Source organism: Gasterosteus aculeatus, chromosome 7, assembly GCF_964276395.1.
Source record: "Gasterosteus aculeatus chromosome 7, fGasAcu3.hap1.1, whole genome shotgun sequence".
Taxonomy (NCBI): domain Eukaryota; kingdom Metazoa; phylum Chordata; class Actinopteri; order Perciformes; family Gasterosteidae; genus Gasterosteus; species Gasterosteus aculeatus.
Window position 1 is genome coordinate 4,938,367 of NC_135694.1, and position 24,031 is coordinate 4,962,397.

The following is a 24,031-nucleotide window of genomic DNA, read 5'->3' on the forward strand; positions in this document are numbered from 1 at the left end:
ACTCCCAGCTAGATTAGGACTAATCAAGCATGGCACAGCTCTGGGCAACCGCACCATGACACACACACACACACACGTATAAATGCATATATGTACTGTACCACAAACCGGTAGTATTTGCCATTGTACATTTAATACAAGTTATTGCTTAATAGCAAGGGGTGAAATGCGGTTTTCAGTGTCTGTCACGCGATTTCTCTCTGCATGTTTCTGTCTCTCTTGCTCAACATATAAAAAGAAAATCCCCCTAAACAGCGTAGACTAAAGTGCAGAGTTAAATAACTCCTGAAATCCAAGGTGATAAAAGAACACATATATATGTATATATATATATGGGCCTGTGGACCACAAAAACGGTCACGAAAGTGACAGTTACTGCAAAAGTCTGTAAAACTGTAAATAAAAATGTCAGAAATGTGACTTTTAATAATACTTGGGGATTATTTTGAATTTTAAGGAGCTCGTATGAGAAGGAATCCTTGTTGCTTTTGTTTTTTTTTGCCAGATGAACAATTGCACGCTTCTAAATTGAGAATTCACCTTCCTAAACAGTAACGTCAAGGTCAGAAAACTAAGCCCTCCACGTTGGTTTGACTTTTCTTTTTTTTAATAGGGATATGCTACTCGACCGTTTTTAGAAAATCCTTTCCACATAAATGACGTGACTGGAACTTCTCCTGTAAAAAAAAAAATCTTTTAAAAAAGTCCGCTGAGCGGAACTTCCTTTTGGCAGCCCCCGGTTCAGAGGGGACGGCTGATCCACGGCGCAGAGGGCCGCACGGGTGAGCCACCATTTTCTTTTTGTTTCTGGAGGTTGTTATGGCGTCCGCACAGAGTCTGGTAGTGCCGGAGAGGTGAAGTCGGGTCTGGGATTAGCGATCAAAAGGGTGGAGGAAGGAGGTTTAGGGGGGGGTTAAGGTTTGGGGGGGAGGGGGGGTAACACTAGCCCGGCCTGCCCAGGTGGTGGGGTTGAAAAGAAAGTCCCCATCTGTGGCGCGGATGGGTCGAACATGGGCCGTGTGTGTGTGTGTGTGTGAACGACTTTTATGAGGCGTGCACTTCGTGGTGAACTCCGTCTAGTTGGATTTGAACCGTAACCGATTGGTTTTCAGGCTCAGGGGAGACGGGCCCCTCCCCCCTTCCTCCTCCGAACTTTTTTTCCCGAAACATCTGCAAGCCTGACTTTTCCTCAAGCACATTTTAACTTCACATTACTCCTTGTGTCACCCGGCTCATAAAAGCCAGAGGGGGGAAAACAACTGTAGATTTAAATAACCTCTTTTTCCCAGGAGTTTAAGGCAGGTGGGGGTAAAGGAGACGAAATAAATGCATGTTTAAGTATATAATGAAAGATGTGTGGAATTAAATGTGCTTGTTATACCTGGAAACAGATGCACTTAAATTATATTGAAAAATGCCATCATAAAAAAAAAAACAGAAGACACAAAATACACATTATCTGTTTTTTAAAATCAATAAATACTTTAATTATCTTATAGTTTTGCCACGGTTATTTTTCTTTAGATGCAGTATTTCAAATTCCTGGCGGCCCGGGACATTGGTGGTCTCACAAGTGGGTGGTCTCTTCATCGTCTGTGTCATGTGGCAGAGACGTCCACGCTTCAGGGAGGTTGTTGCACTGCAGGTAGCTGAAAACCACCTGGACCTGAACACATGCGCACACACACACACACACACACACACACACAGTTTGTAAAGCATCCTTTGACCTTTGTGCTATAAATGAGCTTCTCTGGAAAGATTCCCCACTTTGCTGTAGATAGTTTGTCTAATCAAGCTCCAGATAACTTTGATGACCTGAAGGAGTTTATAAATCAAAGAATTATTATTGTTTTACATGACTGCTTACATATCAAATTAGATAAAAGATCAAATCTTTAAAAAGATTTGAAAAAATAAAACATGCCAGAACATTTTTTTTAAATGTTGCAACACCAAAATGTCAGTCATCCTCTTTATTCAGCAGTTCTTTTAGCCGCTTCATTCCCACCTGCACCACCAGCTCCTGGGAGATGTCCATGCTGGGACCGAGGAGGCCGTGTTCCACCACGGGGGTACGCAAGAGGCTCGGCCCGAACACCGTCGCCAGGTTCATGAGAGACATCCTGTTGACGTCTTGCTTGTCCGAGACTCTGGAGAAACAAGACAAATGAAGGATCACGGTGAGAATCCAGCAGACGCGACATAACGTTGCATGTCGCCCGTCCCAGGGACAGACCGTCGGAGGTGGTGCAGGAGGTACAGGAAGGTGTGCCGGTTGGGCGGGGGACAGGACTCCAGCACGGACAGCATGGACACCAGCCGAAGGTCCATGTCCTGGATGGCTACACGGGAGGGAGACACTGTGAGGTGTTTTTCGGGATTATATGTACTGGCAGATTCATTTTAGGTGACTGACAGGAAGCAGAGATTTGTGCGAATGCATTGGTCCCGTATATTGTAATTCGCAAGGAAAAAGGAGAAACCTAAAGTGTGCAATGGCCTCAAATTCATACCGAATGAAGAATAAACACGCATTCAATCCCTTAGAACAGCGGTTCCCAAACTCAAGAATGCCGCGGCCCACTTTGAAATCTGAAAATCTTTCGCGGCGCAGCCAAACCTTTAATCACAACTCTGATCAAAACATAATGATTAAATGACCTTGAGAATTTAACCAAAATCAAACATCCGCGAGCAAAAGTTCGTCTCCGCGAGGTATTTGCTTGCTTGCTTGTGCTTCATCAATTAATGTTTTACATAACTAATGTGCCGCATCATAAATATTTTATATTAATTTCAAACTTTAAAAAATTGAAAATTACAAAACTTTATTTATTTATTGTAAATGACCTCTCGCGGCCCACCAGGGGGCCACAATTTGGGAATCGCTGCCTTAGAAGACAATCAGAACAAATAAACACGAGCAGTCTCGTGTGGATCTGGGAAGGTGGGTGCAGCAGGGTGGGCACCTGGCTGTGATGGAGCTGACGAGGAGGGCGCGACTAACAGGTGCACTTAATATGCTGGTTGATCGACGGCCGCAGGGGAAGCTGAACTGTGACTTTAATAATAACTTTTTAAAAACAATAAAAATGAATTCAAAGTGCAGAAGGAGGCAGAGAGCCAACAGCGCTTATTTATAGCCTCCACCTGAAAGATATTACAATATTATAGAGGGCATCACATTAATGTACATAAGATGCTGGATAATACACAAAAAACACTTACAAAACAGCAAGTAAATGTTCCCATAAAGACCTTTTACGGAGGACCATTTTTTTCTCAAAGGACATGTTTCTGCAACGTGTCTTACCCAGTATTTTGTCCTAGAGGACGTGTTTCTGTGAGGTGTCTTACCCAGTATTTTGTCCTAGAGGACGTGTTTCTGTGAGGTGTCTTACCCAGTATTTTGTCCTAGAGGACGTGTTTCTGTGAGGTGTCTTACCCAGTATTTTGTCCTAGAGGACGTGTTTCTGTGAGGTGTCTTACCCAGTATTTTGTCCTAGAGGACGTGTTTCTGTGAGGTGTCTTACCCAGTATTTTGTCCTCGAGGACGTGTTTCTGTGAGGTGTCTTACCCAGTATTTTGTCCTAGAGGACGTGTTTCTGTGAGGTGTCTTACCCAGTATTTTGTCCTCGAGGACGTGTTTCTGTGAGGTGTCTTACCCAGTATTTTGTCCTCGAGGACGTGTTTCTGTGAGGTGTCTTACCCAGTATTTTGGCCTCGAGGACGTGTTTCTGTGAGGTGTCTTACCCAGTGTCCTGGCCAGGCTCTGAAACATCTCCGTGGGGACGAGAGGTTCGGGCAGCTCCCTGAAGAACAGCTTGAGAACCCCGGAGACGACGTTCACGTCAGCACTCCTCATCCTGGCGACAGCGTCACGGAGATCTGAGCCGGGAACAACCCACATCTCAGCCATCAATCCTACTGTGTCCTATTTTTAGGCACTTACACTTCATTTCTTGTGAAAAAACGCATTGTCATACTTCTGAAAAGCAGCAGCTAGTTTTTTTTCTCCAAAAGTTTTTTTAAGACGGAGTGAGCAACTTTTGGATAAACGGCAAAATCCCCCCCATTTGTTGAAGTTGAGTGTAGTGAGATCAACCGCGGCACAGATTTCAGAGAAATTCTACGCATTAATGGTCCCCAGAGGACGAATCGCAAAGATGAAACTCTGATCCTGGTCTGAAGCTCAACATTTCTGCATATTAGCACGTTTAAATGCTAACCTCTCCTAGCATGGCAAGTGACTCTCAGTCTGGTCCAACCCTTCAATCTTCTTCGTTTTGAGCGGTAACTTTTTCTTACTGCTGTTGAACTCATTTTTGAGCGCGCCGACGTCAGAGCTGTCTCCCGAAACCCGGTAGAGTCCCACCTCGTCCATGCCTCGCCTCTCCACCTCCTCCACACAGCAGCGCACCACGTGCGGGACGAGCACCCCCTCTTTTCTGACAAAAGTATAGAGAGGAAGAAAAAAATATATATACATTTCGTTTCAGATTACACTTCTGCTTCTCTACAGAAGCTGGCACAACAAACCGCATCACTTCTTCAATGTGGCCGCTTTAAAATAAAAAAAAAGGGGGGGGCCGGGGGACAAAACTGTCAACTCATCTGTGGCTTTCAGTTTCAAGCCTTTTATTGTGACTTACTGAGCCAGAGCGTCGATGGGGACACAGAAGACGGGGTTTTGTTGCGGCGTGGCGCTCGGCGGTTCGACCGGGTGGGGGCTGTACTTCAGGGAGAGGGTCACCTCCACCTGTCCGAGGTGCACAGTCCGTCTACTCCATCCCTTGGTCAGGGTTGTAGCGTCCAACTGACGGACGGATGCGATGCATGGGGACAAACAGGAGTTTCAACTTTACAGTTAATGCACACACTCTCTGCATGCTTACATTGGTAGATTATGATGGAGCTCCAGCGGGTTAAACAAATCCAGGCCATTACACATTTTATAGCTTTAAAAGGAGCATTCATTTGATAATAAATCTGAGATCCAGTCCGTCTTCGTACCTTCACGGAGGCTTTGCCCAGGACGGATTGGTCCTCTCGGTCGGACTGACTCACGCAGATCACTCTCAGGACCTGGGCCCCGTCCACCTGGAGACACAGCTCCTTTTGGACACAAGGCGTTGTGGTGTCAACTCACGGCCACGAGGGCAGCGCGCTCGAGCTACAACGGGAGCATTCGCGTCTTATTCGACTTTGATCCCGGCTACCGGTTGGACTTTAGTGGAGATCAGGTTCCCTCCCGGAGCCTCACATCACACGCTGTCTAGACGTCATGTAGCCTGAACTCCGGCCCGACACATCTGCCTTTTTCTTTCAGTCTCTTTTGTTTCACTTCTAGGGGCAACTTGCATTCGGTCGTTCAATAACAAGACAACCAACCTGGTCCCAGAGTGGGTTGAGGCTCTGGACTGACGAGTGCGTCTTGGCTTGTTTGTCGTAAAACTCGTAGCCATCCACTTCCACGCAAACATACGCAACTGGAGAAAAAAAATCAAAATCATTCAGATATGTACACTTTGTTTTTTGTTCATTTATTTTTAAACCAACATGTGGTTTAGTGTAATTTAAAATGATATAAAAACATACAGGCCGGTTGCTGCAAGCCACGGGCCGAGTGGACGGTCACACTCACAGTCCCGCACAAAGACTTCTGGTCCTCCACTGGTGAGAGACAAACACATCCTGAGGCTCACTGGGTTTTACGATCCTGAGCACAAACCGAAACTCAGCGACGGGAAGGACGCGGTTTTCTTTTGCCGGCCGGCATCAGAAAGAACCAGAAGGCCGCGGGGTCGGTGTGTCGTATTTCAGAAAAGCGGTGAGGAAAAGGGCCGAGGCGGCGGTCGTACCGGCGCGTGTGCTGTGGAGAGGCGGCTGCTGGGTCATTCTCAGCTTCACACATGCGCTGGTGAGGGTGAGCAGGTCTGGAGGGACAGTTTCTATGTCTGACAAACAACACACAGAAAATACGTGAATCCGCTTTGAATTAAAAGGCCCATATCGCACACAGAAATGATGTGCATGCGACCTTGGAGGGAGGTGCTTGGGTCCGCAATAGTGTAGCGTTTTAAGCCCAGACGGTAATTTTACTCCAGGCCTCCAGCTTTGGTGAACAGATGTGAACTCACTGTCTTTGGTGAGTTTTTCAATGAGTTCTCTCCATTCTTCAAGCTCATACAGGGAGGACAGGAGGAGGGTGTGACTCTGCAGAAAGGTGAGGCAGATTGCTTCATTTCAGCCGTCGTCATGGTTCAAACCTGCCATTGTGACGACAATAGGGCGTGTATCTGTGTACCTTGCCACTGGGGCTGTGCAGCTCCAGTTTGTGCACAGGCGAGTGTGTGAGCAGCATCAGCTCCATCTGCTCGAGTTTCTTCCGGCTTCGAGCCGCGGCGCTCAAGCCCTTGGACCCGTTCTTCACAGAAACACATTTTGATTTGATTTGTCCGTGAAACCCCAACCAGATTTAAAACTCTCTCTGTGTTTGCAAACGTACTGCGTGTTGCTGCAGTTGCTGGCGGAGGAGGTGCATCTTGGTCCTGATGCCGTGCAGGCGAAGGCGTGCGTCCGGTGAGAGTTCCTGGTCGGCGACCCAGCGGAGTTTGAGGCCGGCGAGCGGCAGATACCAGCAGAACCTGTACTGGTCCTGCTTCCTAGAAGTACACGTGCACTGCTGTCAACGCCGAGCCCATTCCCATTCACACCCCCCTTTCCCCCCCCATGTGCCCCGTCGCTCTCCGCCGCCGCACTCACCCTCTGGTCGCCTGTTTGTTCCTCGTGCACAGCAGGAGGTCGGTGTAAAGGAAGAGGTGACGCAGGTGGCGCTCCCCCTCGGCCGCGTCCACCACGAAGCCGTCCCGCATCAGCTGGCGCCTCTATTGTGACGCACAAACACAAAAAGGCGTTCTGCTGGTTGCAATGCACAGGACACCTGTTGTCATGTCCTGCTACTGGGTTTTTCTTTTGCGAGCCTCACCACGGCGTGACTGAGCATGACCTCTCGTTTGTTTTGTGACCTCTCGTTGACGCCGGACAGAAAGCTGCGGGACAACCTCAGCGCTTCCTGTAGCGAGGCGTAGTCTCCGTGCTCCTCTGGCGTCGTCTTCAGGAGGTCCTGCGAGGTCGCCAGGTGAGAAAGACCACAAGTGAGGAAGAGAAAAGTGCTCGGTACTGTGCTTCAACTACCGTCCATAAAAGACTGATCAACAGAAAGACGGTCAAAGAACCGTAGAAGCTACGGAGGTCAATTGAGGCATTTATTATCTCACATGGAGCACCAGGGTGGTCTTGGTTACTCTGTCCAGAGGCTTGTATAGCAGAGCTGCAAAAAACCAACAATCAGACCCCGTCAGCCATCGAGATATCCCAAAAAAAAGAAATTGAAAGGAGGATGATGTACCTTCTAAGGTGTACGTGGTCCGAGTTTGGTTGGCGCCGTTAGCGGACATCATGCTCTGTGGAGATAAGAGTGAGACTTGATGGGAAAACCTCATACGGGACTCGTCCCAGCAGGCGTTTCCTCTGCATGTGGGGAGTGCGCGGTACCTGAGCCAGGGTCCGGAAGCGAGGGTCTGAGTTGGTGCACTTGCGAACAACTTCAACCGCCTTTTCGTAATTTCCAATGAAACCCCCGTACAGCCCGATCTGGTTCAACTGGGAGGGCAGAATAAAGGGTGAATGGTCGGTGTGAGCTGGGGGAACAGCATCCACGTGTGTCGATCAACCAAAAGGTTTTCCAATAAATGAGGTGCGGAACCAGAGCTTGAGTTAGAGGTAGAAATGACAATAAATGAACCCTTAACCTGTTCACAAAACTTTAAATGGCACATATGACCGTTAAACGAAGCTAAAACGTAGAAGAGCTCTTTCACATTTTAAACGTGGATGTAAACTAATAACTTTCTTCTTTAACATTCTTGCACTAATTACTGGAATCAACCATGACAATGTTATGAGTTCCACTTGTGTGATTCCACGTCTGCTGTGAAAGGGGCATATAAATATGATTATTTGGAAAAATAAAGATATTTCCAGAACATGACTGGGCAGAGTACAAAAAAACAAAAAAAAGTCGAGCTGGAGTGTTTTATGTCCTTTGTGTGGAAAAACGCTGACAGTCTGGGCAAAGTTCATCTTGTAATTTCTACCTCACGCATTTTGTTCATCAAGATCTTACTGGTTGAGTAAATCAGCCAAAATATCTGACAACACCTGGGCAGGTGTGTGCAGCCCCGACAAATAGCATAGAAAAAACAATTCAATGCAGAACAAATGTAACCCGCACATTCAACCAACCAACGATTCTAGTATCAACAGTCTCCAAGACGAGGCAAGATGGTGTATAAATATATTATTTATGGACGTTACGTCAAAAGCGTCTCATGTATTGTGTTGCAGAGACATCTACCAAAATTAGCTTAATAAGTGAGCCGCCCCGGGAGTATCTAATAAAAGATCATTAAAAACACGCCAGGCAGGAGTTTTAAAGGGGAGTTTTCTTGCTGATGTGGTTAAATGGTTAAGTGGCTAAACTATGCGACTCCGCAGATATTTCGAGCGGCTCTAAGCAGTTTGGTGGAATTTTGCATGTTCTTTCCGGTCTGTTTGTCGGTGGTTGCCTCTCTCATAGTTTGCACTTGAGATCATATCTACGATATTGTCTCATGGCAATGACTTTCAAAAAGCGCTCGAGACACGGCGTTAGCTTTCGTTTGATGCTAGTTTTGCGGCGTGTCCGTTCAACCCGAGCACAGAGGAATGGATCCCTTTCAGGCCGGCCGGCCGGCCAGGTGCGCAGCAGGAAAACCACGCACAGGTGTGACAGACAGCCTTAACCCCGCTGCCGCTGCTGCACTTTGGAGCCCCTCGTTAACCCTCATTATTTACACCTGTGCTTTACCGGTCAAAATCAACTCATTAATAGCTTCAAAACGTTTTCATGATTTACAAGTTTACATGATTCTTGTAGTAGCACAAATGTATACGACCCCCCCACCCCCAAAAACTAATAATGCACGTGTGAGGAATCATAAAGAATCAGTGTCATGTAAAGTCTTAATTAATTCGTCATTTCAAATTATAGTGGAGAGTTTTCCAAAAATACCAAATACGTCGGTGCAAGTCATGTGGATACAACTATAAATCAATGCGCAAAATAATCAAATATGTCACTTAACAGGAACATTAGTGCAACCTAATATTTACTCTTTTTATGTTTGGCTTTTGTCTTCTTCTAAACAGTGAAAATCCCGTTGATAAGAGTTGTGAGAGTGAAACAAAACACGTCACGGACCATGAAACCAAAACAACCAGCTCGAAAACGGTAGAACTAACTCAACTGAAGCATGACACAAAGACAAAACCACAAAGTTACAATTCTGTGTAAAATATGACAAGCCGTGGTATTAAATTGTAAATAACTTGATAGTGTCATTGTACTAGCTGTGCTCACTATATGCAACCGCAGGACGCCAAGAGCCAAAAATACCTTTTTCGGCAGGTTTTAAGTATTATTATTATTAGTATTAAGTAGCAACATAATTTGACAAAGCGGAAGCAGAAGTTATCATCGATCTTTGCTTTGGGTTTCTGTGGCATGTCCCTTCTTTTTTCTTCTTGTTGTAGTGGCGGGCAAACTGATGTGACATTTAGCGTCTTTTGGGCCCTGTGAGTTTCCCTCGCTGCTACAGAGGAATTTGGGATCACAACCAAATGACGACTGAAGGAAAACGCCGGCTCAAAGTGGAAGATCGCCCCAAAACGTACAACTTACCATTTTCAGAAACAGGTCGCCCACCATCAGATCAAAGCCTGTGAAGTTCATCTCTCCGGCCTCCCCCGGACCGGGCTCAGCCAGCCGGGCCTTCAGGCCGGAGTAGAAGCTCTGGTGCATGTCTCTGATCTCAGGCACCTGGTAGAAAACAGCCTGGACCTGTTGGCTGGACAGCACCGGCTGGGACGTCCCGGCTGAGGCGCGCAGAGCCTTCATGGGCTGCAGCAAAAGCAGAAGTTTGAACAAAATCGATCCGAGCAAGGAGGGAGGCTGAAGGATAATTAATGTCGGCGAGAACGAGCAGAGAAGAAGCCGAGGGAGGAGAAGAATGTGTGAACAAGCTGAATCAATCAATCATAATAAACAACCGTTTTTAACGAAGGAGCAGTTTGCGCTCTTTTCAATCTCTTGCAGCAGTTAAATTAGATAATTAACACATTTCTCATATCTTCGCACAGAGACTTTAAATTCAGCTTAAAAGTTGTGTGAAACAGACAGCCTGCTATGTAACGGGGAGCAAAATCTGCACCTTAAACGCTCCCTAATCAACCGTTCTAAATATACAGCTCAAGCTAGCATCAGCTGTATTCATTAGCCCTAACCAGTTGGAAGGCCGGATTGCAGGAAGTAACGGGTTTTAGAAACAGTCTGGCACATTGAACTCACATTGAAAATAACACATTGAAAATAACAAGTCGCCTGTTTAGGTGACTTCTTATTTTCTTCGCTCGTCTTAAAAAAAAAAGTGATTTATGAGCTCCAGAAGTGCATGTGCGTGGATTTTGATAGCTTTGAACAGGGGACCGTCTAGCAGTCGTTACGCTAATCTCGGCAAGCTAGCTGTAACGTACATTAGAGAGTGGTGTCAATCTCCATTAAAAAAAAAAAGGGGAACAGTACCTACAAGGGATAACAGTCCATTTGTAGTTGTAAAGGGGAAGGTGACGTCGGATGCTCTGCATATAATTACCAATAGCCGAGCTCCTTGACGAGTACAAAACTTGTTTCCCAAGTTCCTCGGAGAGCAAGGCGGACTCAAAATGATCGATTCTACTTGAGGCAACATTGAGTTCTCTTAAAAAGCATTTTTCATTTGCATGTGGTGACAGAAGAGAGCAGAAAAGAGGAAGTTAAGCAGTAGGCTAATAACAATCATATCAACTGCGTCTTTGCAGAGCGTGAGCGTGTGTTACCATCAGCAGAGCCTCCAGCTCTCTGAGATAAACTTCCTCGGCCTCCAGGAGGCCTTTCAGGAGCGCCACCCTCCTCTCCAACATTTCCTTCGGACTGCATAACGTCTGAAATTAAAGGCGTTCAAACATCACTAAGTTGGGGCGCAGACCAACACTGTAGATTCTGCAATATTCATGCACTGAACATAATACACATGAAGCCTTAAATATCTCCTGTTTTCTTGTAAGAGAAACTGTCACTTCTGTATTCTGCCACCTTCCCCAGATGTGCACTGTTACAGGGTTACTTCTTCACCACTTTTCAACATAATGAGGTCAGAAAAAAAGGAAGTAAATTCAATTTCAACAAGACCCAATGGTTAAATGTTTCCGTTCAGTTCAGGGTTTCCTGTGTCTTATTAAAAGCATTTTCTGGCAGAATAAAAGTCCAGACAGGTATTATTTTTTGTACTTTGTGGGATTCTTAAAAATCCCTTCAAATGTAGGTCGATGAATAGCCGATAGACGACAGAACCTTTTGAGGTTCACCTCGCGTGTGCATGTAGTGTCTCTCTCTCTCTCTCTCTCTCTCTCTGCATTACCACATGTCTGACTACCGGGAAAATTAAAACGTCATACAACTGCAAGGTGAAGCGATGCGGACTCACAGGGGTGTCTGGGAAATCTAAGGACTCAGCGTGGAGAGGAGAGACGGAACAGGGCGCCGCCTCCTCCGGGAACACGTCCTCCTCCACGGCCTCCGTTTCTGTTTCAACTGCACACAAACACACACAATATATATAATATGTAGTAGTATGAGGTCCCCTATTAATGCACCAAAAGATGATACTTCCTACAGCCCTGGAGCAGACCGTGACGTATTTTCACAAACGGAATGAGTAAAAGAAGACGCTTTTCAAATTGGGGTTCATTCAGAGAAGATGACAAACACAACGTGTCTCCCCCTCACCCGGTACACGCCGTGACTCCAGGCAGCTCACGGCCTCCGGGTTGACGTCCATCGGGGCTCTCGGGTTCGTCCTCTTCTCACGACGCCGGCTGAGCTTTGGATACGAAGCGCGAGAGCACACTCACAGAGCTTCCTCTTTCTATAGAGGGTGCATGAAAAAAAAAGGGGAAAACGCAGCTTCCGTCGTGTCCGGCGAGCGCCGATGAGAAGTGGCACGTTCTGTTTGAACCGGCGCCGCCTTGCACTCCACTTCCTGTAAATGAGGCACGCAACATACCGGCGGCAGAGTCTTTACAATCACATCTCCACAACTGCATTTTCCTTCTTAAGTCAGATTATGCGATGTCACTGTAGCTTATGTTCATTCTGACCACAGTCTGCAGGACGTACTTTTTAACTTCACACACAATCGCCTCAATCACTTCACACGTCTTAAGAATGTGCATAATGTTCACAATGGAGATGTGGAGCATATCAAAATGTATCCAATCAAATTGATACAATTCACATGTACAATACTCAAAGTACATGAAGTACTCATTTAAACAGGGTGGAAATGAATTCTGTGGCTGTATGTTCCTGCATCAGTGCCTCCATCGAACAGGTGTGATGTCGGGTGTCCCTCTGAATAGTCCAACGCTGTCCTCTGCAGTCTGACGGGTGTAAGCACAGCTTTGTGTCTTCTTGACAAATGGGACAAACCCCCACAGCCCCGAGGCGCCGACTTGTTCCCTGTGGGGGAGTTTCTGGTGTCAAAGTCACATCACTTGAGTTTGTGTATCGCTTTTGTTTTGGTTCATCCATGAACATCATATTTGACTTCACTAAGTTGAGATCTAATCACTTTTTGGAGGCGTGTTACAAATGATATTTTGTGTTTGGATCCATTTTAAATCCAAGTACTTGTCATAGTGGCATTCATTGAAATAGCAAAGTGAAACATTGGTTATGTTTTAGGTTTTACTTTTGTCTGGTTTTTATTCGTTCCTGCATACACCTTAAAATGTGTATTTTAGCCACTTGGGGTCAGTAGAAGAAAACAACTGACATGTTGGAGTAGATTTGTCTGCAGTACACACTCCTCCGCGCTCTTCACTGACTACTGGTGGCTGCCCAGTTCAAAACATTGGTGCTCACGTACCACGCTGTGAATGGATCGGGTCCGGCTTACATCCAGGACATGGTGAAACCCTACATCCCGACCCGCACTCTCCGCCCTGCATCTGACAAACTGCTTGTTCCTCCCTCACTGAGAGCAAACCAGATCACGACTCTTTGCCGTTCTTGCTCCGAAATGGTGCAACGAGCTCCCTGATGACACCAGGACCACAGAGAGCCTTCACATCTTCCGCCGCAAACTAAAGACACACCTCTTCAGACTCTACCTCCACTAAAAACACACAACAAATTGTAGCACTTAAATTGTTCTTATAATGGCTCTTATCTATAGCAAGTTGTAAATAGGCTTATCTGATGAAACTGCACATTCTTGTTTCCTGTTCTTCTGAGTTTGTATCCTTATGGTTGAAATTCTCTTTTTGTATTCAGCATTGAAGCGAATGAGTGGCACATATTCGTAGCAGACATTTAATGTTTGCAAACAGGAGACACCGAGTGGCCTTCTGGACACGCGCAGCAATTCACGCAGATTTTAGCTCCTGAGCGGTCGTCTTATCCCAGATGACATGTCATACAACCAACTTACTGTACAAACGATACAAACATAGCCTTGTTTTGTCTAAATCCCCCTTCTTGACGTGACATTATTGCAGTTTTTCCATCAGGGACGATCCCGTATACGTCACTTCTGGTGATACAGGAAATGTTTCCATACATCCATTTGAATCTCACACAACACACACAGCATATAGTTTTTGAATGTATTATTTGCATATTTAAAATCGAACGTGCTGCCTCCACACAACCTACATTCAGCTCGACCCGGGTTTTTGTTTGTCGCAAACATGTACTTTTCCATATTTGGCCAACTGTGGTTAAATCAACACTTCCTGGCACAGCGGATGATTCCTGAGCAACTGTTTTTATGGCCACCAAACTGCACTGCGAGTATAAGAGTGTGTGCCTGCTTATATTTTGAGCGTCTCTCTTTTAAAAGCATTTGAATTATTTCAAACTCATCTTAAATGAACAACATGAACAGATGACCACAACAAATTTCCATGACTTTTCCAAAACTTTTGGGATTTTATTTTTTTCCATGACTTTTACAGGTTTTCCATGGCCGTGTGAACCCTGCATAAGAACATTAAGAAAAAAGATTAGATGGGTTACACGTGAATCGTGTGTCATGCCCTCCGCCGCGGCGTCCTATCCTCGAGTGGTGACCGAGGTGTAGGTCTCTCAGTGTTTGCGCCGGATCTTCAGCTCACGATTCATCTGGCACCAGACACACGGGTAGCACCACAACAACTTGCAGCAGTCGTCACAGCAGGAGCCCTGCGCCAGGAAGAGGGGGGAGGGCACAATGAACGTTGTTATACTCTTGTGAATATTATTATAACTGTATTTATGTTATTGTTCTTTCTTACTTTACACGCTCTAACCAATAGATGAGCTTAAAGGATTTCTGCGTTGCTTCAACTAGCAACTAAATGAGGGTATGGACAGTTCAACGTAGGTTACAACCCCTCCGTTCCTCGCTTTTACTCGATAAGATAAGTAGATACTAGATAAGATGTACCCTTCATGAGGAGTCACTTCCCCTAGTAGACTTCCCTTGTGTCTTCCCTTGATACGGTTTGTTTTCAATGAGCCTCCATTGGAATGTGAATTCCCTGCACAGTAGATCCCAGCGGTGTGCTTAGTGCCGGTCCACTTTGCTATAACAGGGACACGCGCTGTAGGATTACTTAGCCTATCCTGCTCCCTGATAAAAGCTTGACACAAAGCCGCCATTGTAAACAATGCGCACAGTTCACAACTCTAAATATATCAAGGAGAATCAGGTCATGAAAGGGGATATTCGGCTGATTGCAATCTGCACCGCACCCGTAGATTCCCATAAACGCTGCATTGTGTCCTTCTCATCATTTCTCTACAGGAAAAAAAAAATGTTTTGTTGTGGGAAAACTAGTTCTTCAACTGACTCTTTGCTAAGCCTCGCTACGTGCTGCTAGCACTTCATGGTTGCCTCGGGCCTTACGGGGATGTTGTGGCGCTCTCTGATGGAGGAGCGGAGCAGGCAGGACACCACGCAGCAGACGTCCAGCATCGGCATAGCGCAGCACCAGCCGTGGTCTCCGGCCGTCTGGCACTGCATGCAGGGGAAGCACCAAAGACCGCAGCAACCTGCAGGGCAAAGAGAGAAGAGTGATCAGATACATCTCACTCTTGTTTTGTGTGTCCTCTTAGGGCACAGTTGTGAAAATGGTGTGCGGAAGTCGTTTTACTCCAGCTGGAAACCGGATGTGTCAGTAACTCAACCCTCCACCTGCCCTCTGTGACCCAACTGTTAACTGTGTTAAAAAAGGAAACTTTTACACTTATGGTTTACGGGAACAGGAAAATACTACTCATCCTGTGATGAATATACATCATCTGCGGCTCATGATGTATGTATGAAGTTTCTAGCGGCAGTGGTCTTTGTCCACGTCAGACATTCTGCTCCCCGGTGGGAAGTTGTTTCGACTTGAACACCAATTAAAGTTGCACATGACAAGGCCGTTACTTTCCACAGTCTGCTGGCAATATTTCTATTCAACAAGTCCAATGCAGACAGGTGACCACAGCATCCTGTTGTGACAAATGTCAGACATTGTCATCACGGAGATCCACTGCCGGGTTTGACTTACAGGTGCCCATGTCGCTGCAGCAGTCGCAGACGCCGGTGCTCCACGTGCCAGGGCCTTGGCTGGTGGTCACCACGGTCACCACCTGGGTCGGCTGCTGCTGGACGGCCATGTCTGGAGGATTGAGAACACACTTCTCAACGACACAAACCGCAGTCGCTGCTCTTCCTATGTTACGTTCAGACCGGACGAAGGTGTGTCTATGGATTCATGTCAGCTACAACAAAAGACCTAAGTGTTAAGTTAGTATTATTCACACACAGCTACCCCTACCGAACCGTTTTTTTAAATAGACTGGAAAGCCGACAGAAAATTATAGTGTTCCTGCCACAAGGTGCTGATGTGACTCAAAATACTGGATATTTTGAATGCAGGACATACGGTAATTTCAAAAATGTATTTTATCCACTGATACCACAGTGCCCTTGTACCTTTAATATTTAAACACAAAAATTAAGTGTAATTAAACGATTACACTGTTCAGGAATCAGGAACATTTATTACCAAAGTCACATACAAGGAATTTGACTTGGCGGTTGGTACATAACACCAGACAAGACGTTGGACAACAAGACAGATGAGACGACATTAAAAATAAAAATAAATGTAATATAAATATAAATAAAAAGTTAAAAATAAGGTAGAACCAGCCAACAGAAAGTAGGGAAGGTGGGAGGTGCAGAGGGTGATGTGAAGTCACCTGTTGCTTTGTTAAAATCAAAATGTTATATGTGGCGAAAACAGCAGTCAGGTAAAACACGGTGCATTACATCACATAAAACAACCAAAACCTCACTGGTTGGGACACAATTGGTACATTTCCTCCTTAACCAGAACACAGGGATGGTTGAAGTGGTTAAACTGTCACGGTGTGGTTTTATTTCCTGTCTTATTTTGTAGTTTCTGCTTCTTGTCTCCCTGGGTAACTTCACTTCCTGCCTTGTCCTGTCATCCCCTGTGATTGTCATGATTGTTTCCAGCTGTTTCCAATCACCTGCACCTCCCTAGTGTATTTAAACCATGTGTGTCTGTTGTCACTTGTCGCGTCATTGTTCCATGTTAGCGGTTCCATGTTGGTGGATGTCAGAAGCCCATGTCTCATGTCCCATGTCCTTGTTCCCGTCTCTTGTTTCATGCCTACGTTTTTGCCTTTTTGGAGTTTTGATTTTGAAGACCGTTTTAACTCTTAAAGTCCCTTTTTGTTTTCTACTAAACTCTGCGTTTGAGTCCTGCCTTCCACCCACCCTGACATAAACAAGTGAGTTAGAGTTGTGGCAATAGTAACAGTCAAATAAAACACGGTGGATTATATAAAATGATCGCATTAGGGACCACTGGAACCTCACTAGTTTGAAGCTGTAGTTTGAACAATACTGTAAATGTAAATTAAAAAAAAAAGTTAGTATATTGTTCAATTAAAAAAAAAAACTTTCTTTAATGTGTCAATTGTTGTTTTGTCCTTTTTTTAAAAAAAGGTATTAGTCCAGCCACTGTTTAGGCACCGGTATCGTTTTAAAAAGTATCGGTTTAGCACCGGTATCGTTTTAAAAAGTATTGGTTTAGCACCGGTATCGTTTTAAAAAGTATCGGTTTAGCACCGGTATCGTTTTAAAAAGTATCGGTTTAGCACCGGTATCGTTTTAAAAAGTATCGGTTTAGCACCGGTATCGTTTTAAAAAGTATCAGTTTAGCTTCCTCTTTCACCGGAACGCAGAGCGAAGGTTAATGATGTTAAACAAGCGAGATAGACTTAAGAGACACCAGAGCATCTTGTGCTCTCTCTCAATGTTATTACATTTGAACCATAATTAGGTTAGTGACTATAAGTGAATTACCATTACAGTAAAATAAACCAATCTCGCACGCAGATGTATCTATTACACTGCTACTACACTGTTATAATATAGCGAGCTATATTGACGCTAGAAATAAAATACTTTCTCTGACCTTTTTATCCCTTTGTCGTCGGGTGTGTCTCGGTTGGATGTGTGTCGGTGGCCTCCACACAAGTTAGTTTCTGTTTCCCCCCCGCCCCCCCCCCCCTCCCACACACACACCCTCCACCCACGCGAGCGGTGGGTTCGAGACGGCAAATACTTTGGACTAACCTAAAAAATAAAAAAAACACACACACACAAACACAACTGACGTCTCCCTCTGCTGCCGGTTTCGAAGGGATTTAACCTGAGGACGTTCTCTCGTTCTACATGCAACACGCAGCCGCGACCACAGGGGGGCAGCATCATGCAACACACGACAGCCGTCTGCGGGGGGTCACGGGGTAACTTTAGTATAAGTGAATGGACACTTTAAATACAACTGTGTGTGAGATTCACTATGAACGCAGTGTTGATGGAGCATTAACTGCAGGCCTCGTCGGCCAAAGGACTAAATGAGGAGGGGGAATAAATATTTATCAGCTTGTGTGTGCGTGCGGATGGAGAGTGTGTGAGTGAGAGTGCGGTTGATCGCATGGGGTCAGTCTCCAGTGAGACAGCACTGAGAGAAGACAGGGAGGACAGACTCGTACCATCTTCATCGTCCTGCGGACGGAACGTAGCGCAAGTTTGGGGAATAACGTCTGGGAACAAAAGCACGAGCTCACCCGCGCGCGCTTTTCACGTTTCCACCGCGTCCTTCTCGGTGCTGCTCCTCTTCAACGTCGTCATCAACTGGACCGTATAGACCGCGCGGAGCGGCTCCGGGGTCACGCGCTGGTCTACCTGCGCACGAGCAGCGTCTTCTACTACCAGCATGAAGGTGCACAGGTAGACCCCTCGTGGTGCTCAAGCACCTGCCCCTTTGCCCTGGATAAGAAAAGTGCCGCTTATGCTGCAGCCTAATTGTTTCTTTATTCATCAATATTTGGGAATACAATGACTCTCTCTGTCATCAATTCCCCCCAAATGTGTTTTGATACCCGACGGGGCATTTATTTGAGTTATTGTGGCAGTTTTTCGCCCAGACATGCTCCTCGGCGCGCACAAGCCCCTCCTCCTTCCTCCTCCCTTCTCCTTAGTGCTCCTGCAGTGTTGAGCGCCGAACGCCTGCAGCATCCGACAAACAGGTGATGACGTCATTTGGTGACAAATTAACCGCAACATTCGCGCCACTGAAAACATTACGTCGCAAATTGCCGTGATTTCGATGCTTTGTCGAGCGTGATTTCGAAGAGCAGAGCGATGGTTAAAGTGGTTAAACAAGCGAGCAAGAGTTGCGACACACCCAGAGCATCTTTGTTCCCTCTAATGTTATTAAAAGCTGCTCTGTCCCCATTTTTAACCACAATTAGGTTAGTGAGTATAAGTGAATTACCGTTACAGTAAAATAATGAATTGCAGCAAAAATAAACCAACCTCGCTCGCCGATGTGAGACCAAATGTGTGTGTAATAACATTGTTATTATTGTTACATGTTATAAGCTCATCAATATTGAGACTTTCTGACCTTTTTTATCCTTTTTTTTCGTCGGGTGTGTCTCGGTTGATGTCGATGGGCTCCCGCTGCGGCTCAATTCAGTTTCGCTTTGGCGGAAAACATGCGGTGCCTCAACCAATACCATCCAACCCCCCCTATAACCACATCCACTTTGCGCAGCAACAATTACTCCGCAAAGTGCCTCGACTGCCTTTGAACGCATCCGGCAGCGTGCGTCTAGAGGCGCTCGCGGAGGAAACATGTACATGCAAACTGACCATTCTGCATGAGTGGTGGCGGCTGCAGAGCGGAGTGATCGAGAGATAAAAGTACACGACAGTGCAACATTTAGACATATCTACTAACCTTAATGTCAGCCATGTGAGTGTGGATCGATATTTTCACACAGGACAGGATGTGGGAGGGGCAGAGGCTGCAATGTAATAATAATAATAATAACCGTCTTTGCTTTTGCCTAATCTAACCAGAGCTCAGGGTGCTGCGTATAGTGCATCATCTGCCGCTGTACACCCCTCTTCTCACTGAAGGATTTCCATGGTTGTTGTTTTTTTGAGCACACACACGCAAACTGATGACACAAACTAATCGCAGCAAAGTCATTAAACCTGAATGTGTTCTCTTGCAACTGAATACGTTCTACATGCAACACGCAGCCATGACCACAGGGGGGCAGCATGTAACACACGACAGCCGTCTGCGGGGGGCGCGCAACACAAGTCACGGGATAACTTTAGAATAAGTGAATGGACATTTTGTCACGACTGGACAATGGCCCTGAAGCCAAATGCTCGTGGGCAAAGTTCAAAAGAAATCAAAAGTTTATTAACAAATAGGCATGTGCCACTGAACTAAAAATCGCTTGTGGTCGAGCAAAAACCACTATTCACAAAACATAAGACAAGCTTGAAAAGTAGACGATGCACACATATCCTGTTTACCTGATATGAGACAAGACCCCTTCCCCCCCACTTTAGGAACGGCTCCTGACGGATTTCCGCGGTTGTTGAAGTCCCTGATGAGAACCGGGTCCATGATGAAGCTGGAACGAACCCAGGAACGGTGCTCTGGCCCATAGCCCTTCCAGTCCACCAAATATTGGCGTCCCCTTCCCCGTTTGCGTACGGCCAAGAGTCGCTTCACTGGGTAGACCGGGCCCCCATCAACCATGCGGGGAAGTGGAGGGGGTGCGGCTGCAGGCACCATGGGGCTCTCCTTAACCGGTTTGATCTTCCACACATGAAAAGTGGGGTGCACCCTCAGGGACCTGGGAAGACGCAGTCGGACAGAGACAGGGTTAATTACTTTTTACACAGGAAATGGGCCCACGAACCTGGGAGCCAATTTCCGGGAGGGGACGTGGAGTGGCAGTCGCGGAGTGGAGTCGTGGAGTCGCATAGCAACCGGATCAAACAGACGATTGACTGGACAACCGCTGGGTGTAGGGTTCTCACCATTAGCACGCTTCACCTCTGCCCCGTTACCGCTCCTACCACACGGTGCAGTGGACGGATTGGCTCAGGTTTCTTGGCAGTGGGCTCGGGGTCAAACAGACGGGACAGGGTGTCTGGCTTGGTGTTCTGGGACCCCGGCCTGTAGGACAAAACAAAGTCAAAGCGGTTAAAAAACAGAGTCCATCTGGCTTGGCGAGAATTCAAACGTTTAGCCGTGCGGATATACTCCAGGTTCTTGTGGTCAGTCCATACAATAAACGGGTGTTGAGCCCCCTCTAACCAATGTCTCCACTCCTCTAGTGCCAACTTTACAGCGAGCAACTCACGGTTACCAACGTCATAGTTCCGCTCCGCTGCTGGAAGTTTCCTGGACAGGAAGGCACATGGGTGTAGTTTGTTGTCCTTTGCAGAACGCTGAGACAGGACCGCCCCCACGCCGTCGTTAGAGGCATCCACCTCCACCACAAACTGTCGGCTGGGTCTGGGACTGTGAGAATGTGGGCCGTGGTAAACCTCTCCTTGAGCTGGGTGAAGGCCTCCTCAGCTTGGGGTGGACCACAGGAATGGGGCTTGGGGAGAGGTGAGAGCATGGACGGGGGCTGCTACGGCGCTGAAGTTTCTGATAAACCGACTGTAGAAGTTAGCAAAACCCAGGAATTGCTGAACCTTCTTGCGGTTATCAGGTGTAAGCCACTGAGCCACAGCGCTGACTTTAGCCGGGTCCATTTGTATCTTTCCAGGGGCTATGACGAAGCCCAGGAAAGACAACATTGGCATGAAATTCACTCTTTTCTGCCGTAACATAAAGCTGGTTCTCCAGCAGGCGCTGGAGAACTCGGCGGACATGGTGAGTCCTTGACCGGGGAGAAAATCAAAATATCATCCAGGTAAACAAACACACTGGTTAAGAAACTCTCTAAGCACGTCATTTATCAATGCCTGGAACACCGCCGGAGCGTTGGTTAGGCCGAATGGCATCACCAGGTACTCGTAATGACCAGAAGGCGCGTTAAAGCCGGTCTTCCACTCGTCGCCCTCTCTAATGCGGACCAGGTGATAAGCGTTCCGCAGGTCTAACTTGGTGAAAATCTTTGCTTGTTGTAGCTGTTCAAAGGCTGATGACATGAGGGGCAGAGGGTATTGATTCTTAATGGTAATGTCAGGTAATGTCTGGTAATGTAAAGGGCCATAGTCTATACAGAGTCTCGGGGAACCATCTTTTTTCCACACAAAAAGAACCCTGCTCCTGCTGGAGATGATGAGGGGCGTATGAGTCCTGTTTTCAGGGAAGCCTCAATCTACTCGGTCACGGCTGCTTTCTCTGGAAATAGAGTAAAGTCTCCCCTTTGGAATCGGTGCCCCTGGGATAAGGTCAATGGGGCAGTCGTAAGGACGGTGAGGCAGTAGGGAAGTGGCTACTCTTACTGAACACTTCCTTGAGATCGTATAGTAATTTGGAATTATGGTAATTTCAGGCAGGTCGATCTTTGAGTCTGTCTGGCCAGGGGCTTGAGCCGAATCAAGGTCAGCAAGGACTCCAACTTGCTAGGAACCCTGCTGGGACCTACCCCAGTCCCTCCCCAACTTATAATCCCCCCTGCGCGCCAGTCAATATGGGGGTTGTGTTTTTTGAGACAAGGAAACCCCAGGATCAGGGAGTGTTGGGCCGAGTGGAACAGGTGAAAGGTCATTAGTTCATGGTGATCCCCGATGCAAATGGCCACAGGCTCAGTCACATGAGTTACGTCAAATATAAAGCCGCAATCTAAGGCCCTGGCTTTCAATGGCTGAGTCAAACGTACAGTCTTAATACCCATCTGGTTGGCAAAACCCCAGTCCATGAGACTCTCATCAGCCCCCGAGTCGACCAGCACTCCCATGGAGACTGGAGTCATGGTGGCTTACCTGGATCTTGGTCAGGGAGCGGGGGGCACTGCCCGATGAGAGGCGGCTCACCAGGGAACTCTTCACCTGGTGGGTCTTTGCTTTTGCTGGACATCCTGCCAGTAGGTGCCCTTGTTCCCCGCAGTAAAAACACCTCCCCTCCTGCAGGCGACGGCGTCGTTCTTCCGCGGACAACCAAGCCTGTCCCAGCTGCATGGGTTCCTCTGGATCGCTCGAGGAGGCAGTCCTCCGCAGGGCTGGTGGCGACAGGCGAGGGAAAGCCCTCCATTCAGTTGGAGGGTGACCTTTGGCGCGATCCTGAGGGACTGTACAGCGTGATGTGTCCCATCTTCGCGTTTTTGAGCAATGTTCTGTCCTAACCGCCAATGCGATTACGGCGTTGACATCCTCGTGCAATTCAAGGGGCACCAACGAGTCTTGTATGGGGTCAGCGAGTCCTGTATGGCGTTATATTTGTGCCACAATCCTGAGCGCGTAATTGTAAGTTTTGAGCACAGAGAACTGTGTTGTAGCAAAGAAAAACATTCCGTGCGCGCAGTTTACTGAGGTGCCCTCGCCACAAACTGGTTTTCTGCGCGCAGGCAGTCGTTGCTGCGCTCGCTCCACCTCTTCACGCTGCGCTCGCTCGACGGTTCACTCACGCGCTCGCTCGAAGGTTCACTCACGCGCTCGCTCGACTTGCAGCAGCGTTACATTTGTGCCACAAAACCAACCAATCAGAGAATTAAAGAAGGTCCATTGTGATTGGCTGTTGGTCTCCAATCACAACGCTTCCTAAAGAAGATGAAAACGAGTGATATTAGAAGTCCGGCTAGCCACCATCAGACATGACCGAAGCAAATGATGAGAACACCAAGTGTTTTAATCCAGGCCATTAGCATTTAGCACAAATGCTGCAAACTTCAACAACTCGCTGAGCTTCCGCGATGCTGTAGGTAGTTCTACTAGCGTTGTGATTGGAGACCAACAGCCAATCACAATGGACCTTCTTTAATTCTCTGATTGGTTGGTTTTGTGGCACAAATGTAACGCTGCTGCAAGTCGAGCGAGCGCGTGAGTGAAACGTCGAGCGAGCGCAGCGTGAAGAGGTGGAGCGAGCGCAGCAACGGCTGCCTGCGCGCAGAAAACCAGTTTGTGGAGAGGGCACCTGAGTAAACTGCGCGCACGGGATGTTTTTCTTTGCTACAACATAGTTCTCCGTGCTCAAAACTTACAATTACGCGCTCAGGATTGTGGCACAAATATAACGCCATAGTCCTGAGATGAAGGCATCGTACAATGCCGTGGCATTCCATCCGCTATCCGCTATTCGCTCTCCCCGTGAGATGAGAAATCATGAAAGCCATCTTGGACTTCTGTGGGGAAGGCTGATAGCAATTGTGCATAGTGCATCTCACAGTTCACTATGAAGGCCTTGCATTCCCCAGGCTCACCGGAGAACTTCTCGAGTGGGGCCAGGCGAGGAGTCTGGCCGTGGGGAGCTGGAACCGGTGGTGTTT

At 47.0% G+C, this 24,031-nt stretch overlaps 2 protein-coding genes across 6 annotated transcripts; both read right to left on the minus strand.

The window, feature by feature from the left end:
• Positions 1-1,462: 1,462 nt before the first annotated feature.
• Positions 1,463-12,186, minus strand: LOC120822487 (active breakpoint cluster region-related protein). 2 transcript variants are annotated; one of them, XR_013468430.1, is made up of 22 exons: positions 11,930-12,186; positions 11,628-11,734; positions 10,981-11,085; positions 9,788-10,006; positions 7,561-7,668; positions 7,415-7,469; positions 7,284-7,336; positions 6,992-7,129; positions 6,769-6,890; positions 6,512-6,668; positions 6,311-6,430; positions 6,144-6,219; positions 5,865-5,960; positions 5,602-5,676; positions 5,395-5,492; positions 5,017-5,118; positions 4,656-4,819; positions 4,233-4,451; positions 3,757-3,891; positions 2,240-2,345; positions 2,012-2,153; positions 1,463-1,666 (listed from the first exon to the last, which is right to left on the minus strand). XR_013468430.1 is itself a non-coding variant. In XM_078107141.1 (22 exons), exons 1-22 carry the CDS (start codon positions 11,979-11,981, stop codon positions 1,568-1,570), a joined length of 2,469 nt encoding a protein of 822 aa, XP_077963267.1. In that variant the 5' UTR covers positions 11,982-12,186; the 3' UTR covers positions 1,463-1,567. The 2 variants fall into 2 exon arrangements, 1 of the variants encoding a protein (XP_077963267.1); XM_078107141.1 differs by having other exon boundaries at positions 4,312-4,451.
• A 1,924-nt stretch (positions 12,187-14,110) lies between these two features.
• Positions 14,111-19,807, minus strand: LOC120822427 (placenta-specific gene 8 protein). Of its 4 annotated transcripts, none has more exons than XM_078107147.1 (4): positions 19,522-19,807; positions 15,742-15,852; positions 15,093-15,238; positions 14,111-14,386 (listed from the first exon to the last, which is right to left on the minus strand). In XM_078107147.1, the coding sequence occupies exons 2-4, from the start codon at positions 15,848-15,850 to the stop codon at positions 14,291-14,293; spliced, it is 351 nt and encodes a 116-aa protein (XP_077963273.1). In that variant the 5' UTR covers positions 15,851-15,852; positions 19,522-19,807; the 3' UTR covers positions 14,111-14,290. The 4 variants fall into 4 exon arrangements, with proteins under 4 accessions (XP_077963273.1, XP_077963271.1, XP_077963274.1 ...); XM_078107145.1 differs by having other exon boundaries at positions 19,186-19,544; XM_078107148.1 differs by lacking the exon at positions 19,522-19,807 and adding an exon at positions 18,344-18,740.
• Between the last annotated feature and the right edge of the window lie 4,224 nt (positions 19,808-24,031).